We start from the raw sequence: 16619 nt of genomic DNA, 5'->3' as shown, positions 1-16619 counted from the left end.
GAAAGACATTTGAATTTGGAAATATCAAACACGATCGGAATTTCTTTTCTAATTGTAATTCTGCGAACCTGGTGTATGCCATCCTGTGTCCATGTATGCTGATCTATATAGGACAAACCAGCCAAAAAATAAAACTGCGGATTGGCCAGCATAAAAGCAGGATAAAATGTAAAACAGCGAATGCGCCATTGGTGGAACATTTTTCTGATAAAGGACACACTGAAAAAGACTTTGTCTGGACTGTGATCACCACTATTAAACCACCACCCAGAGGAGCAGACATGTCACAACTTCTAAACAAAGAAGAGCTACGTTGGATTTTGCGCACTAACAGCATTCGGAATGGGTTAAACCGACTTGAAGACTGGACGTCCCTGCTGTAATTTTATTAAAAAACGTGTTTATTAATTACTCAGAAAATGTGCAAAGTGCTAAAACTGTATGTTCACTATAGCACGAATCACCACTCAGAAATGGCCGCCGGGAACACTGCCATTCACCTCACTCCCATCACCTAGTCCCTTCACGCTGTTCACTATTCCCGAGGTTACAGCCTACGCGTTTTAAACCCGGAAAAATAGCCGACGCAGCACCAGACCGCCAGACCCGTGGCAACGTTGAGCCGTACTTATAGTAAGTTCTACACCATCTTGTGTAAGTTTGAGTAGCGGTATTTAACTCCCGCCAGTAAAATTTGCAATTATTTTTGCAGATAGCCATTGTGCTGCCCGCGTATCATTGTATACGGAAGCTCGCATAACCGTGTAATAGAAAGCCGGTTTTTAAAGGTAACTTGCTCTCCGCTTAGTTAATTTGCATGCCAGTCAACTTATAAGTATAACGGGCGGTCCTTGTCTTGATTTTCCACAGAATGTCTGCCATAGCGATATAAATTCTCTCGGTACCGCTTAATCCAAGCAAGGTATTTTTACCACGTAGGTGCATTTTCCATTCTTCGTTTTTTGAACGCAAGCATGCGCACTGTCTGCGGTGCACTTTACAATCTGGAAATTGCTCCGTGCTCACAAACGCCTAGATTTTCCACACATTTTTATAACCACCGCGCCGTTTTTTGCATGATGTCACGCGTCGTAATTCACCATACCCCAACACTCTTGAGCCTTTTTTACTCATACAACGAACAAAGGTGACAAGTAATAATTTTAAGCCGGTAAAGCCCCCTTCGTGCATGCCACAACTGTCACTCCAGAGTTATCTATGAGAAACACGAGCGACAGGGTTGAACTAAAACACCTCGGCACCTGCCTTCACTTTATGTACATAAGAGGACCTTTGTCATATGTGATATATCTGCTAATTATATGTATCTTTCTGTTTTCTTTCTCCCCACTTTTTTTGTCCACTGTAAATATGTGTGTAAAGTAAATGTGGAATTTTAATCTTGACAACAATAACGTCATGTAATGTCCTGATGATGATGTCTACATTTTAAGAAAGGCATTGAAACGTCGACCCTTAACCCCATATGCAAATGTCCTAAGTAAATACTGAATAATGCAATGGTGTGGTTTATGTAAATATTCTAAGTCTGGCTCACTGAAACACAAGTGTACAGACAGATCTCCTGCTTTTCACATCTTTCTGTTGTTGTCTCCTGTATGTTGAAGGTCACGGCTGTGCCCGCTTGACATTTCCGAGAAACGCATAAACTTAAACTGAAATAGAAAATTAAAATCCTGTCCGAACGGACAGTAGACATACGACTTATTAAGTGTATGATTATTGTGCTCTGTGTTCATTACTTCTATATAGGGACCAATGTTCTCTGCAATATGTAATGCCCAAGGTCCCTATGCTATACCTTAAGGGTTCCCTTGTTTTGTTGAAACATCAGCATCATCTCCTAGCACAACAATCATTACAGCCAGCAACCTCGAGGTTCCATCTGCCGTCCGCGACAACCGGCTGAGTCTTCATGCCCACCAGGTCAACGCCAGCAATGCTCACTGTGCTCCCGGTGAACCTCTTCCCTGCGAATGGGACTCTTGGCTCAACTTGATAAGATAAAACTTCTGCAGGATCTGTTTGAAACTGTATCTGACTTGAGCTCCATAGCGGTTGGCTTGACTTTTCAGATTTACCTCGGTCTAGTAACTTTTAGCGCTATTGACTTCTAAGCACTGTTTTCACATTTATTCTTTAAAAAATCATATCTCGACTTCTACGGATTCGATTTTTGTAATTATGGTCTTGTTCTACTCAGATAAGTGTTCTTTATTTTTCTAAACCGGTGTGGAATAGAATGGAGCGTAAGATGCACTATAGTATGGTCTAGCTCTACTCCAGGAATTCTTTCACTTGACTAGGGGGTGATCATCATCAATTCAAATAAATTGACAGAATGTCCCTGTCTTTTGATGCTACAAAATTGCTACCCTTCAAATCTTGCTTATAAGATAGCCAGCATCATTTGCAAGTCCATCTACCTAATTTCTCTCACCTACCTCACACAGAAAATAGAGTTGTCTAACAGAAAGGGCACACTGAGAAGTCAGTCTAAACCACATCTTAAGACACATTGCATTAATAAAATGATTGCTCTTGTACAGTCATTTTCAGTGTCCCATTATTTTGAAACTTTTTTCCCACTCATTTAAGATTAGTACTGCCACTTCAGATCTCTAAATGTAAGTCCAGGAAACCTATTTTACACACAGTCTAACATGCATGTGTTTTAACGAGCCTCTAAACTCTTACCTATTGTTCTACCCCAAAGGTACATTTTCTATGCTATTTATCTCATGGTGTAATTGTGTTGTATATCTATTTTCTTAAATAAGCCAGGCAATTAAAAACTCAGTGTAATTTTTTCTTGACCAACTTTAGGTAAAGTGCTCTGACATCTGCTGGGCTCACTGCATCATGTGAAACATAAAATGAAAATAAAGCAATATAAAGAATGCTAAAAGTAAAAACAAAATGCACCTAAGTCCTTAGAAATTCTCAACCAAGTGTCTTGGGCCAATCCCTTTCAAATTTCATGAAACTAGAATCAGTCATTAATGCCACTGAATATTAGGTCATATATAATTAACAAAATGGATGCTAAAATCCAGTAAGGGTCTGCATACAACCAAAATGAAATTGTATGACAAATACTTAGATGTTGTGAATTTCTGTGAATTGTTTTGGTGCTCATTCTAAACAATGGCTTGGTTTAGGAATTTGGCTACTGGCGATATCATGCAAGATGCCATAACAAGTACAGGAAGATAAATGAGTCTGAGTTTGTTAATGTATGAACATAATAACTTTTGCGAGCTTGACTACCAACCTTAATGTCACTATAGCCCACGATTTTTCGAAGAATAGTAACACTCATTTTTATATTTGTGTGTGTTTATCAGTGTGCATCTGTTGCTTCAACACATACTCTTACCTGAATCCAGTATATCCAAAGAGCACAGCTTGCAAAAATCCACCCATTCCTGTCAGGAAGTTCACTGCTCCAGATCCATCAGCATTCTCTGTCCAAATCTATAAAGAGGTAAAATAAAGCGCTCAGGCCCAGAACTTTGTGGAATTCACAACTGAATTTGACAACACTTGCATTTTTATCTGAAAATTTAACAGAGTAAGTTACAAAATTCCACATTTTACCATCACAAACATATGATTAGGGCCTGGTGGAATTACTTTATATGATGAGTAACTTTTTATCATGTCCAAAGCCTGCTGAACACTGTTACCTCATTCTATATCCAAGAAGTGAGCCTGACAAACCAACATTATATTTCAAATGTGGCTTAAATGGGAGAAGATCAGGGGTCTCCAAAATGTTCTGTAATAAGAACTACCTATGTTCGATGAACATCATCCCAAGCTACTAATATTAATGATATAATAGTGACTACCCAATCTAAGATTATCAGCAGCAGCAGTGATCACATCAGTGCATTAGGCAGGGTTGCCAGCAGTAAAGTAAACTAGCATTGGAAAAGCCAATAGGGCTCGCCTTGGCCTATAAAGTGGCGTGCCATATAGTGGCATGTGGAGTGGCGTAGATTGGAGTGACAAAGAGTGGAGTGGTGTAGAGTGATGCAGAGTAGAGTTACATAGAGTGACGTGCTTTGAGGTGGCATAGAGTCCCTTGGCATAGAGGGGAGTAGTGTGTAGTGGAATAGATTGGTGTAGAGTAAAGTGGAGTGGTGTAGAATGGAGTGGCATAGAGTAGAGTAGAGTGGACTGGAGTGGCGCAGAGTGGAATGGAGAGGTGTACAGTAGAGTGCCACTGAGTAGCATGGAGTGGAATGGCGTAAAGTGGTGTGGAACGGCGTAGAGTGGCAAGGAGTGGTGAAGAGTAGACTGGTTTAGAGTGGAGTAGAGTAGTGCAGAAGAGAGTGGCATGGAGTGGCGCAGAATAGTGTATAGAGTAGAGTGGGGTAGATTTGAGTTGCATGGATTTGTGTGGGGTAGAATGAGTGGCATAGTGTAGAGTGGTGTGGAGTGGTGAAGAGTAGAGTGTGCCGGAGAAGAGTGGCATTGAGTGGCACAGAATAGAGTGGTTTAGAGTGGCATAAAGTAGTGTGGCATAGAGTGGAGCAGCCTAGAGTGGAGCGGTGTAGAGTGGAGTGGAGTGGAGTGGCCTAGAGTGCAGAGCATTGAGTGCAGTGGCATGTGGCATAGAGTAGAATGGCATAGAGTGGCGTAGAGTGGAATGGAGTGGAGTGGAGTGCATAAAGTAGAGTAGAGTGGAGTGGAGTGGTGTAGAGTGAAGTGGCGCATAGTGGAAAGGCCAAGAGTGGAGAGGTGCAGCGTGGAAAGGAGTGGAAGAGAATGGCGTTGCATAGAGTAGAGTGTCATAGAGTAGTAAAGTTGTAGTGTAAGTAACTTAAACAGGGAATCAAACTTAAAATCAATAGAAAGGTATGAGGCATAAACAGGATGAATGGCAGAAAGGCAACGAAAATCAACATGAAGCATGAAAGTGTAAATGTTTCGTTAGTATGCTGTTTATTCATTATAACGGCTTAATCCAAACAACGTAAAATTTATTTTTTGTTGTTGTTGTACAAGCCAAAAAATGCAGGCTTTGATAAACAATGTTTAATAATGCATCTGAAAACAGAAAGAATGGAGTGAGCAGCATGAGAACTGGAAAAGAGGATGTGTACTGAAACTTGTACGTGTACAGTGACAAGCAATATAAAAATATTTTTAAAAGATGTATATAAAAAGTGCAGCATTGATAGAAATAGTATCTGAATCACAGCACAAGCGTTGGACAGACACTAATTAAGTCAAATCCATCTGTGCCTGGTCTATGCTCCAAAGAAAGAAAAGGAAGTGATGCCCGGCAAGCACTGGCCAATTAAGAGGCAGCAAAGAAGAGTGAGAATGCAGCCAATGAATGGTTAGCAATAGGCTCGCTCCAAACCCTTTACTGCAATTGCTCCTTGTAAACGAGAACTAAAAAACATTATCAATTTGGAATGCTTCTTCATGGGTAATACATAACAGCCATATCTGTAACACCCTGGCACCAAGGTATTAATATTGTAATACATCTCTCCAACTCATATAATAGCTTTTAATACATTTTGAAAATTCACGCATTTCCATCTCGAATACATGCTTTTTAATTTTGGCAAACACATAATAATTTAACCACGCACAAGCTTAGACTGGGTTGCACACAGGAGAGCTCCTCAGAGGTATTTGGAAAGCTGCTGGTAGTTCACAAGCTGCTCGTTGGCGATGTCTGGACAGGATGTTAGGGATCATAAGACAGAGCAGAACTGCATGATTGAACCAGGATACAGAATATATGAAGTGAAGCACGCATCCATAATGGAGTATTATTATTCCAACTTGAGAATCTCCACGTGAGATACATCATGATCACAATAATGGTAAAATACAGAGAAGCACACTTTTAGAGAGTGTAACAGGTTAGTTAATTCGCCAAATGTTCTGTTGTAATTCTGTACACTCCACTTCTTAAGACTTTACAACAACACTTCCGAGTTGTGTTTGTTTATTTATGTTTCTGAACAATATTTGAGAAATTGTGAAAACAAAATGCACATTTCTATAAGGAATGGCATTACAATTCAATGCAGCCTTGTATTTAATATTGCATGCATGTCAATGTACTTGCTAGAACGGTGACATTCATGCGGTCTTCTTCAATCACTGAGGTTCAAATAGTTTGAGAATTAGCCAGATGAGGCACTCATTTAGTGCGCAGGCAAACTTGAAGTATATGTTAGGCGCGTTAAAAAGAAGTGTGACAGCCACAAGGAATGAGGTTTAAGGAGTCCAAGTTTGAATCAAGGGATCTTCAGCATCCAAACAGAGTTTACTTTTACAAGCATGGACTAGATTATTCTGGGCCCTGCACGGCACATAGGTGCCATGGAACAGCCATAGTCAAAGTCACATGACCAGCACTGAGCAGGAAGAGGGGGCAGGAGGTAGATCCTGTTTATAGCAAATCTCCAGATGCCACACACTGTTGTGAAGACATAGTACAACCACCACCCCCAAACACCCCTGAGCAGGCTGGGGGACTATATTGCAGCTCATTCAGGTTGTACCTGCATGGGAAGTAGCCAGAAGAAGTGCTCCTAGGTAATGCAAAGGTTATGGTGGTATATCCGTGGCTCATGTGAGTCAGAGGGTCCCTGCAGCATAGTATTATCAGCTTCTGCATGGGCTGCTAATGTGAGTATAAGGCCAGGTAAGGGATTATCCCTGAATTGGGCAGGCATTAGTTATATAAGATGCATATTATGTACCACAGAATGGGGACCACATGCTAGACCCCATTTCATTTCGTTTGGCACATGGCCTGTCTGCATCACTGTGACCTTCCAGTTAGAAGCATCTTTTCACCTTAGTCATTATTTGTCAGTCATCTTGAGGAGGTTTAATCACAGACCCTAGTTGAAGAAGCTCTGGGTTAATTCTGATGGCAACTTGAGAAGGCATGGAGCTGCTGTTGTGTTTATTCCTTGTGCAAGAGGTTTCTTCCTCTCACCCGCCTGAAAGGTGGTTAAGTTCTTCACAGTCTGTGATGCGAGGACTGTCACTGTGAATCACTTCAGCCCTAGAGAGATCAACGGATTCCACAGCAAGTTTGTATCACATGTCGCTGCTGTTTTACATATGTCACCAATAGTAGTGGAGGGTTATTTTCACTCTAGGTGGCTGTTATGTATTACCGTGTACAGCCTGTTAGGTTCAGGAGAAGCGAAGCACCTGAGGTGAGGTTCCGTGATTTCGAACCAGACTCCATTTTGTTTGAGTTGTTCGTGACGCCATTTTTGTGTTGCCCTCACGTAGGCCGTGGAGGTAACCGAACGAACAAAGTTGCATGGGCCTCATTGTTCATGGTATGCATTAACAGGCCCTTTTCTGACTTGTGAGTGAACTACAGGACGCTGACCCCGTCACCTGAAACTGACCCTTTCACGAAGCCAATTTCTCTAGCTGATCGTTGTCTAAAATTGCCAATCAATGTTCAGGATATCGTTAACTTTTAGTTTCTTGCACATATCTTATCCTACTCAACATCTGAATTGTTTCTTTCCTTACGACTTTTCATTACATGGGTAGTGCTTTCAATTATGGGTTTGTCCGGCTTGTGGAAATTGAATTTGGGACAGTCCTAATAATTAACTTTTGGGTTGGGTTACTGTAAATTGGGTTTTTGTTAATGTGATACTCAGTTAGAAAATGTGTCCTATTGGTCAGAATTTTGCGCAGTGGGTGTACATTTATAATGAGAATATGGTGTATAAAAGGTGATGTCTTGCTCTATGAAAATTGAGCAGTTTCCTGAGTTGTACACCGTGTTGTATTGCTTGGTTTACTGTTACTACCTGCAGCTAATAAATTTGATCTTTGACGCCATCCAGAAGTATTCCGTGTCTCTGTATTCCAAGACAGGAGAATCCAAAGACTTCGGGTGTGTCCCTGGCACCGCTGGGTTCTAAGAAAACCCGGTTCTTCAGTTGGCGCCCAACGGTGGGGCGACTTCAGCGGTACCGGTCCAAGCCCGAGGATCGTGAGGAGCCACGTGAGGAAATTCTGGAGGAAGGCCAACCCCTTCATTGACCCCTGTATTTCGACGTGGACCGAAAGTTTTTACTGCGAGGCTTCCCGCTTTCCAACGGCTAGGAAGGACTGCTGCCCTGACTGTCGCCCTGTCTTGGACCCTTGATTGATCCTTTGTAAAGCGAGACGATAGACGGTCTTCTGGTGGCGTGACAGATACTTTGGTTAAGTATAAGTGGGTCGCTCACACAACTTTGTTTTGGTTCTTGGTTTTGTTTGATTTGATTTTTGCAAAAATCGAAGCCGAGGGGCTCGTATATTTACGAGTGTATCGATAGTTGATAATCCCTTGAAGTTTGAAGCTAGATTAGTGAGCTATAAGATGCCTGGTCTTAGCAAAATTAGGAAATGGTTTAGTTGTGGTTGCAACAGGGATTCCCGATTGGAGGATTCATGTCCGATACCTCCGGTTGGAACTCCAACTTATGAGCTCTATTCAAAACACGGAGTGGGTCCTATTACTTATAATGAAGTGTGGGTTCGCTATACGAGGAAAGATGGTGTTTTACGATGGCCCCAATATGGTAGTTTCGAATTAAATATTTTAGATAATTTGGAAGTTGCGCTATTTAGGAAGAAAGCCCGGCCGGCAATGTTTGACTCTTTCCGCCTTTGGCGAAAGGAAGCCAAACAGCGAGAAATTAAGCAAGCAAAGAGAGATAGGAAAGATAAGAATATGTCAGTACTACAAGCTGCTAGGCAGTTTAGGGAAGATGGAGAAGAGTGTGCGAGTGAAGTCTTAGATAGACAGCGTTGCATGGCCATAGATAAATGTTATCCGGCCTTGCCGTCTTCTTCTCCGAAAGTAATTGAAGATCTTGAAAAAGATCCTTTGATCTCTCATTTACTGAGATTGCCACCCCCTTATGTGCAGGGTGCTACTGCGCCTCCATTACCCCCAGTTGTTCCACCCTTTGTTGTTCAACGTCCTGCTGTTGTTCAGCCACCCGGTGCTCCACAGATGGTTTTGCCTCCTACTGCGCAACCCACTCTAGGGTCGCAAGCCTTGCTACCAGCTTTGCCTCAAACTCCTTTGCCTTCTACTTCTGCATCTTCGACTCCTACTGTTCTTGCTTCTACACCTCTTTTGCCTCAATATACTCATTCTCCTGTTCTTATGTCTGCTTCTTCTTCTTCTGCTTGAAAACGAATGACTGAGACTGTTGTTAATATGTTGTCTCCATTGTTTGGGTCACTGAATATGACCCCTGTTTCGGAACGTAAGCAGAGTCGTAGTCAGCTTCCTAGTTCCAAGGAACAGAAAGTGTTGGATTTGTTGGCTCGTAGATGGATTTTAAATGCTTCCAGGTATAATTTGCCAGCGGTTATGGATGTTTTCTTTCAGTGGGAGCCGCCTAAGCAAAGGTATGTTTTTGATGTAATGTGCACTTTTCTCCGTCAGGAATGGAAAGATAATGAGTCCCCCTGGTCCTACCGGGTCCCACACACCTATACGGTACGACCGCGAGGAACTCCTTGCCTTGAACCTTAATCCAGGATGTCCTGATGCTACAGGGGTCCTTGGCCATTCGCAACTCCAGTGCAACTCCTGCCATTTTTTTTCCGATAATCCAACTCGCGTTCGGGGATACCGAGGCACAACCACCACCCCGCCCCTTACGATACTTCAACTTAATGTAAGATCACTCACTAGACACCATCTTGAGGTAAACTCGCTAATATTGGATGAAAACCCAGACATCCTCTTTCTCTGCGAAACTTGGTTACGAGATGGCACTTCTACCATCCCCAACCTTACACTCCCAGATGAGTATCTTTTGGCCACTTTAAACCGCGACTCGCGTGGCGGCGGCATCGCAGTAATTTATAAAAAGCACTATAGCTGCTCGTTCACTAAAGACACTCTCCCTGACTGTGAATCCGCCCAATTTAAAATTGGCATTAGTCCTCAATTCACAATATCAGGTCGGTATATCTACCGCCCACCTGGCCCTTCTTCCAGGTTCATTGACGCCCTCCTCGAAACCTCTACCGCGCTCATAACCAAATCCGCCAACTTTACTATTTTGGGCGACCTCAACCTGCATTTTGATCTTACTAACGATCATACCATTACCAATCTTCTCGCCGATCTCTCGGCTCTGCAGCTTAATTCTCTCATTCAGGCTCCCACCCACTTAGCTGGCCATACTCTGGACCCAGTCTTTACCAACATTCAAGAGGCAGTCACAGAAGCCCCCACACCCATGGGATGGACGGACCACTACCTCATCAAATTAACTGTCCCAGTTCCAGGACGTCAGTATAAAACTGAATCCAACCGTCGCCTCAAAAGACCATGGCACAAACTCTCCACCCCTATTTTTCATGAAACCCTGGGAGTATTTCATTGGAAAACCAATCAAGATATTGACACGACCTACACCTCCTTCAATAACTGGATCACTGGTGGACTTGACACTCTCATTCCAGCCAAATTAACCAAAGGTCGATCCACACCTTCTAATCCTTGGTATAATGACACTCTTAGAGCCTTGCGCAAGGACTGTAAAAGAGCCGAGCGTCAATGAAGAAAAAACTTTGACTGTCAGGAGAAAGCTAACTATCTATCCAAACTTAAAACATATCACAAAACCATCAGCACTGCCCGCGCAGCTTTCTATGCTGACAAAATCAGCTCCAACCCGAACCCATCTAAAATAATTTTCAAACTTGTCAAAGATCTTCAAAGTCCCAGATCACCCCTTCCCAAAATTGCATCTAACGAACAATGCGAACAGCTGGCTACATACTTTGTAGAGAAAGTCCAGAATATCTATAAAACCTTTTTGCAAAATTCTCCACACCCTGGGGAACCCTATAACCCAACAGCCACTATCACCTCTCTTACCCAAATCCCTGCCATCACGGCTACCGACCTGATCAAACTCTGCAAAAAAGTGAAATCTGGCTCCCCTGGAGATCCCATGAGCCCTTTTCATTTTTTGAACTCGCTTGACTTCTTCCTACCCCCCATGATCGATATTCTCAATCTTTCTTTTACATCTGCCACGGTACCTATAGCTTGGAAGCAAGCTTGGGTAACACCCATAATCAAAAAACCTACCCTGGACCCCTCAAAACCAGATAGTTTTCGACCCATATCCCTTCTCCCCTGGATATCTAAAATAGCAGAAGCCCACGTTAACGGAGTTCTCTCCAAACATGTGGACCTAAATGGGATTCTGGACCCATCCCAAAATGGCTTCAGACCGGGCCACAGCACCGAATCTGCCTTATTGGCCACCACCGAATATCTCCGGACGATTCTTGACTCCGGTCAAAGTGCTGCGCTGATTCTTCTCGATCTCAGCGCAGCCTTTGACACGGTATCTCATAACATTCTTCTGAAGCGTCTGGAGATGGCAGGTGTGTCTGGCCTCGCCCTAACCTGGTTCCGTTCCTTTCTTAAGGACAGATCTTTCCGGGTGTCGGCCCCCCCTTTCCTCTCCAAACCCTATCCAATAGAACAGGGAGTTCCCCAGGGCTCAGCGCTGAGCCCCTCTCTCTTCAATCTATACGTTCAGCCTCTCACGGAAGTGGCCAAAGAGTGGGGGCTCACGTTGGTATCCTACGCTGACGACACCCAGTTGGTCGTCACCCTCACTGAAAGCCCTTCCAGTGCTGCGTCCAGGTTCAGAAATGGCCTGGCAGCAGTGTCTCAATGGATGACGGACAATTACCTCCAACTGAATGCCGGGAAAACCGAGGTGCTCCTTCTCGGCAGAAACACCAGCCAATGGAACGAGCACTGGTGGCCATCATCCCTTGGCACCACCCCACTCCCTAAAACTAGCGTCAAAAATCTGGGAGTCTGGATGGATGCCAACCTCAGCTTCCAGACACACACCAAAAAGATGGCAGCCACATGTATAGGCCTTCTGAGAAATCTCAGGCCCATACTTGGCTTTTTCGACTCAAAGGTTCGCCAGCTGATTGTCCAGGCAACCATCCTATCTCGCCTGGACTACGCTAACGTCCTCCTCCTAGGTGCAAATAAAGCAGACATGGCTAGGTTTCAACGAGTCCAAAATGCGGCGGCTAGAATGTTGGTCGGTCTGCCCCGTAGATGTTCAGCCAGAGCCACCATCCGCAAACTCCACTGGCTGCATGTGGAAAACAGAGTTAAATTTAAAGCTCTCATTACGATCGTTAAAATTGTCAAACAGGGAAACCCCCCTCTACTACAAAACCTGACATGCCCCTATGTTCCTAGCCGCGAGCTGCGCTCCTCCAACCAACTTCTTCTGAAAGTTCCCCGAATAAAACTAAGTCGCACTGGAGGCCGTTCCTTTAAGGTCCTGGGACCCAAGATGTGGAACGCTCTTCCTCTTCATATTCGCGCCATAGACTGCCTCTCGACCTTCCGTAAGGCAATAAAGACCCTCCTATTTCCTGCCCTCTAGAGTTGCTCCCTGATTCCCCCCCCTTTTTTCCCCCTCTGGGCAGGGTGTGTGCTGTCTCTTAGCGCCGGGACGCCCCATTGCTGGGGTAGCTGTTGCGCTTTACCAAACCCAGAATAGAATAGAATAGAATAGAATAGTTGTGTCCGATTCCGCAGGAAGTGCTTGATGTTCAGTCCGAATTTGCTAAAGGGACGATAGTGGTGTCTGATGTTGAGGAAGCCGTAGAGACGATACTTGCTTTCAGGTCTAGATTACCGCCTCAGACATTGTATGAACCTGATTCCTCTGTTAGGAGGAAAGTGAAGCAGTATCCTATGAGAGAGGTTCCTCCTGTATGGAGAGACGCAGTTCAGGCTGATGCCGCTCAGAACATTAATGCTGTCCCGGCTCATTTTCAGCGAGTATGGGTACATGTTCCTTGGAAGAGAGCAGAGGTCTTAGCTCTTAAGCAGAATTTACCTGACCCCCGTAAGAATCCTGCCGGTTATTACAAGGAGTTGTCCCAGACAGTTGAAGCGTGTATTATGAATTTAGCTGGCATAGATATGTTGATGGGTAATTCGTCATGAGAATCATGCGGCAGAATTAGGAGATACGTGGGCTAATAGTGTTGCTGCAGATGGTCGGCAGGTAGGAGGTGCCAAACCTGAGCCCTTAGTTGCAGATTTACCTGGTAGAATTATTAATTTAATGAAAACTATGATGCCTACTTTGCGAGTGAATTGGGACAAGTTAGCAGCTTGCAAACAAAAGAAAGACGAGAGTGTGTCTGATTTCTTCACGAGGTTTGAAGAAACGTTTATCGATCATAGTAGTCAGGACATGAGTACGGAAGGTGGTCAAAGGTTGTTTGTGGACAAATTTGTCTTTAATTTGCTTACCGAATTTTCTAATAAGTTAAAGGACTCAGAGTTCATGGGCTGTTTCTTCGTCGGCCCAGATAATGGCTACTGCACAATATTATGAAAATAGGGATAAAGATGAGAAGGATAAAGCAGAGAAGAAAACTAAAGATCTAAAGACGAAAGTTCTTTTGCAGAATGCTTATCCGCCTCGTCAGAATCAGCCTCAGTTTCAGCAACCTTCACAGTTCCAGAGATTGTTACAGAAGCCTGAGCCTTATGCTCCGCAATTCTTTCCTGGTCCTAATCAATGTGCTTATTGCAGAGAGGAAGGTCATTTCAAGAATAGTTGCCCGGCTTTGTTACAGCGTGCGAATGGTGCATCTGGTCAGAGAGGTCGTGGTGGTTTCCAGCTAGCTCCTAGGGGTAGGGGACGTGGTGTGTTACCCCAGAATGAGCGTTCCTCTTCCCTTCAGAATTCTGCGAATTATTTTGACAGACAGAATGTTCCGAGTGGTCAGTCTGCACAGTACTGTGTTGATGATTATTATGTCGAGAGTGAGAGTGCTGGTTATAATGATAGTTAGGACAGCCATGGGCAAAGAGAGGGAGTAGTGTCAGTTCCAGTAGACCAGAGTGGACCTTATGTTGAAGGGATTACATTAGGTGTGGCAGAACCTTTTCTTTTGGATACTGGTGCGACGAAGAGTTCTATCATGCACTCTAAACTTCCTGGCGCACCTTTGTCTGGCTTGACCAATGTTTCCGTAGGATTTTCAGGCGCCCCAGTTCGTAATCCAGTTTCTAGTCCTTTGCCCCTTTCTATTGGTCCTTGTGAATTGGAAGCTCCCCTTATTCTAACAACTGGTTGTGGTGAGAATCTGTTGGGTTTGGACTTGCTGAAAAGACAGCATGCGACATTACATTGCTCTCCTTCGGGAGCACATCTTACGATGGGTAAGAAATTGATTTCCCCGATGTATTTGTCTAAAGATGGTCTTCCACTGGAATCGCGTTCTTTTCCTGATATACTTTGGGCTACAGGTCCCAATGATGTTGGTCTTTTGCAGATTCCACCCTATGTTGTTACCCTTAAGTCAAATGCTAGGCTACCTCGTATTCCGCAATATAAAATATCTAGTGGTGGCGAGAGAGCTCTTTTGGCGATCATTTATGATTTGGTTGAGAAGGGTGTAATTGAAGAGACGAGAGGTAACGTGTGTAACAGTCCTGTTCTGCCTGTCCTTAAGCATACTGATGCTTCTCAGCCACCTGTGTATCGGTTTGTGATCGATCTTTGAGAAGTGAATAAGATTGTGGTGCCACAGTTTCCTGTTGTCCCTGATATCACTGCTTTGTTGACTCTGATTCCTGCTTCGGCAGCCTGGTTTTCTGTTATCGACTTGAAGAATGCTTTTTTCAGTATTCCGATTGCCGAGGAGAGTAGAGATATTTTTGGCTTCTCATTAGGAGGCCGCAGCTTCCGGTTTAAGAGAGCTCCTCGAGGTTATTGTGAAAGTACCTCCATTTATAGTCAGGCGTTAAAAACTCAGCTTGATAGTTTTGTGTTGCCTACTGGTGCTACTCTTATCCAGTATGTTGCTGATCTGCTGGTCGCTGCTGATGATGAAGAGATTTGTAAAGAGGCTACTCTTTCTTTGTTACGAAATTTGTCTGACCTTCATCATAAAGTGTCACCTTCAAAGTTACAGTATTGCCGACAAGAAGTAACCTACTTAGGTCATCTCTTGTCGAAGGAGGGAAGAAGGTTGACCCCAGAACGAATTCAAGCGATTGCTCAAATGAGTGTGCCATCCACACAGAGTGAAGTGCGTGCCTTTTTAGGTATCACCTCGTATTGTAGGCAATGGATCCCTCATTTTTCCCTACTAGCGAAACCTCTGTTGGCACTGACTCTAAAAGATACTCCGTATCCTCTCCCTTGGTCTGACAATTGTCAGAAAAGTTTCTCTGAATTACGTGATGCATTGTGTTTGGCTCCTGTGTTGGGTACTCCAGACTATAGTAAGCCTTTCACGTTGTATGTGCACGAGAGAGAAGGTTGTGCATTGTCAGTGTTGACGCAACCATTTGGAGACAAGCAGCGTCCATGTGCGTATTTTTCAGCTACGTTAGATCCGGTTGCTAAAGCGTTGCCGAGCTGTTTGAGAGCTACAGCGGCAGCGGCTGTTTCTATCCGACAGTCTGCTGGTTTGGTATTGGATAATACGTTTGATTGTGATGGTCCCACTTGCAGTGGATACCTTATTGAATAGGACTAAGACTCAGCAGCTTACTAGTGCACGTCTGTCAGGTTATGAGCTGACTCTTTTGGCTAGCCATGTTCACATTAAGAGATGTAATGTGTTGAATCCAGCTACGTTGTTGCCGATTTCTGTAGAGACAGATGTTCCGGAACAGCATGATTGTGTTCTTCGGACAGAAGAGGAAACAAAGGCTAGAGTCGATCTAAAAGATACTCCTCTTACGAATGTTGATAATACCCTATGGGTAGATGGTTCGTGTTTCAAGCTTCCGAATGGTGAAATGACTGCGGCATATGCTGTCACAACTTTACATACAGTTGTTGAGACAGCACGCATTGCACAGAATTCTGCGCAAGCAGCAGAATTGATTGCATTGACTAGAGTATGTGTGTTGTCAGAGGGAAAGCGAGTGAATGTTTATACTGATAGCCAGTATGCGTTTGGTTTTGCCCATAGTTTCGGGCGTTTGTGGAGAGAGAGAGGATTTCTTACTTCCCATGGAACGAAAATTCAGCATGGGCAGTTAGTGAATGAACTTTTGGAATCACTTACTCTCCCAAAGCAGATTGCAATTGTGAAGTGTAGTGCGCATAAGAAAGTTGTGGATGATGTAGGTCAAGGAAATGCGTATGCGGATGAAGTTGCGAAGGAAACGGCGAAAGACATGATGAGCCGTATGTATGTTGCAGGCCCTGCTAATTGGGTTATGGCTGGTGGAATGTGTGAAGACACAATAGAAGTTGATTCAGGCTGAAGCTACGGAAAAAGAAGTGAGTGTGTGGAGAGAAACTACGGGTATGTTGGATCTGACGGGTTGTTGGGTTGAGTTGTCAGAACACCAGCGATGGTTGTTGCCTGATGCGTTTGTGCTCCCAGTGGTTACTATGGCTCATTGAATGGCTCATATCAGTTCGAAAGGGATATGCAAGTTGTTGGCCCCAGTATGGCAGAATGCTGGAATTCCGAAATGTGCTGAGAATGTGGTGAAACATTGCATGATTTGTCTGAAGTATAATCCTGGA

The 16619-nt window shown here is 43.9% G+C and overlaps 1 protein-coding gene across 1 annotated transcript in view; it reads right to left on the bottom strand.

The window, feature by feature from the left end:
- The window catches only part of PGGHG (protein-glucosylgalactosylhydroxylysine glucosidase), a 305061-nt gene that overhangs the window by 55949 nt on the left and 232493 nt on the right, over positions 1–16619 (bottom strand). Inside the window, exon 12 of the mRNA XM_078682845.1 lies at positions 3401–3498. Coding sequence (XP_078538971.1) covers positions 3401–3498 — 98 coding nt within the window. The remainder of the gene's footprint in view (positions 1–3400; positions 3499–16619) is intronic.

Source organism: Lissotriton helveticus, chromosome 3_1, assembly GCF_964261635.1.
Source record: "Lissotriton helveticus chromosome 3_1, aLisHel1.1, whole genome shotgun sequence".
Lineage (NCBI taxonomy): Eukaryota > Metazoa > Chordata > Amphibia > Caudata > Salamandridae > Lissotriton > Lissotriton helveticus.
This window is presented reverse-complemented; position numbering and strand designations above follow the sequence as displayed.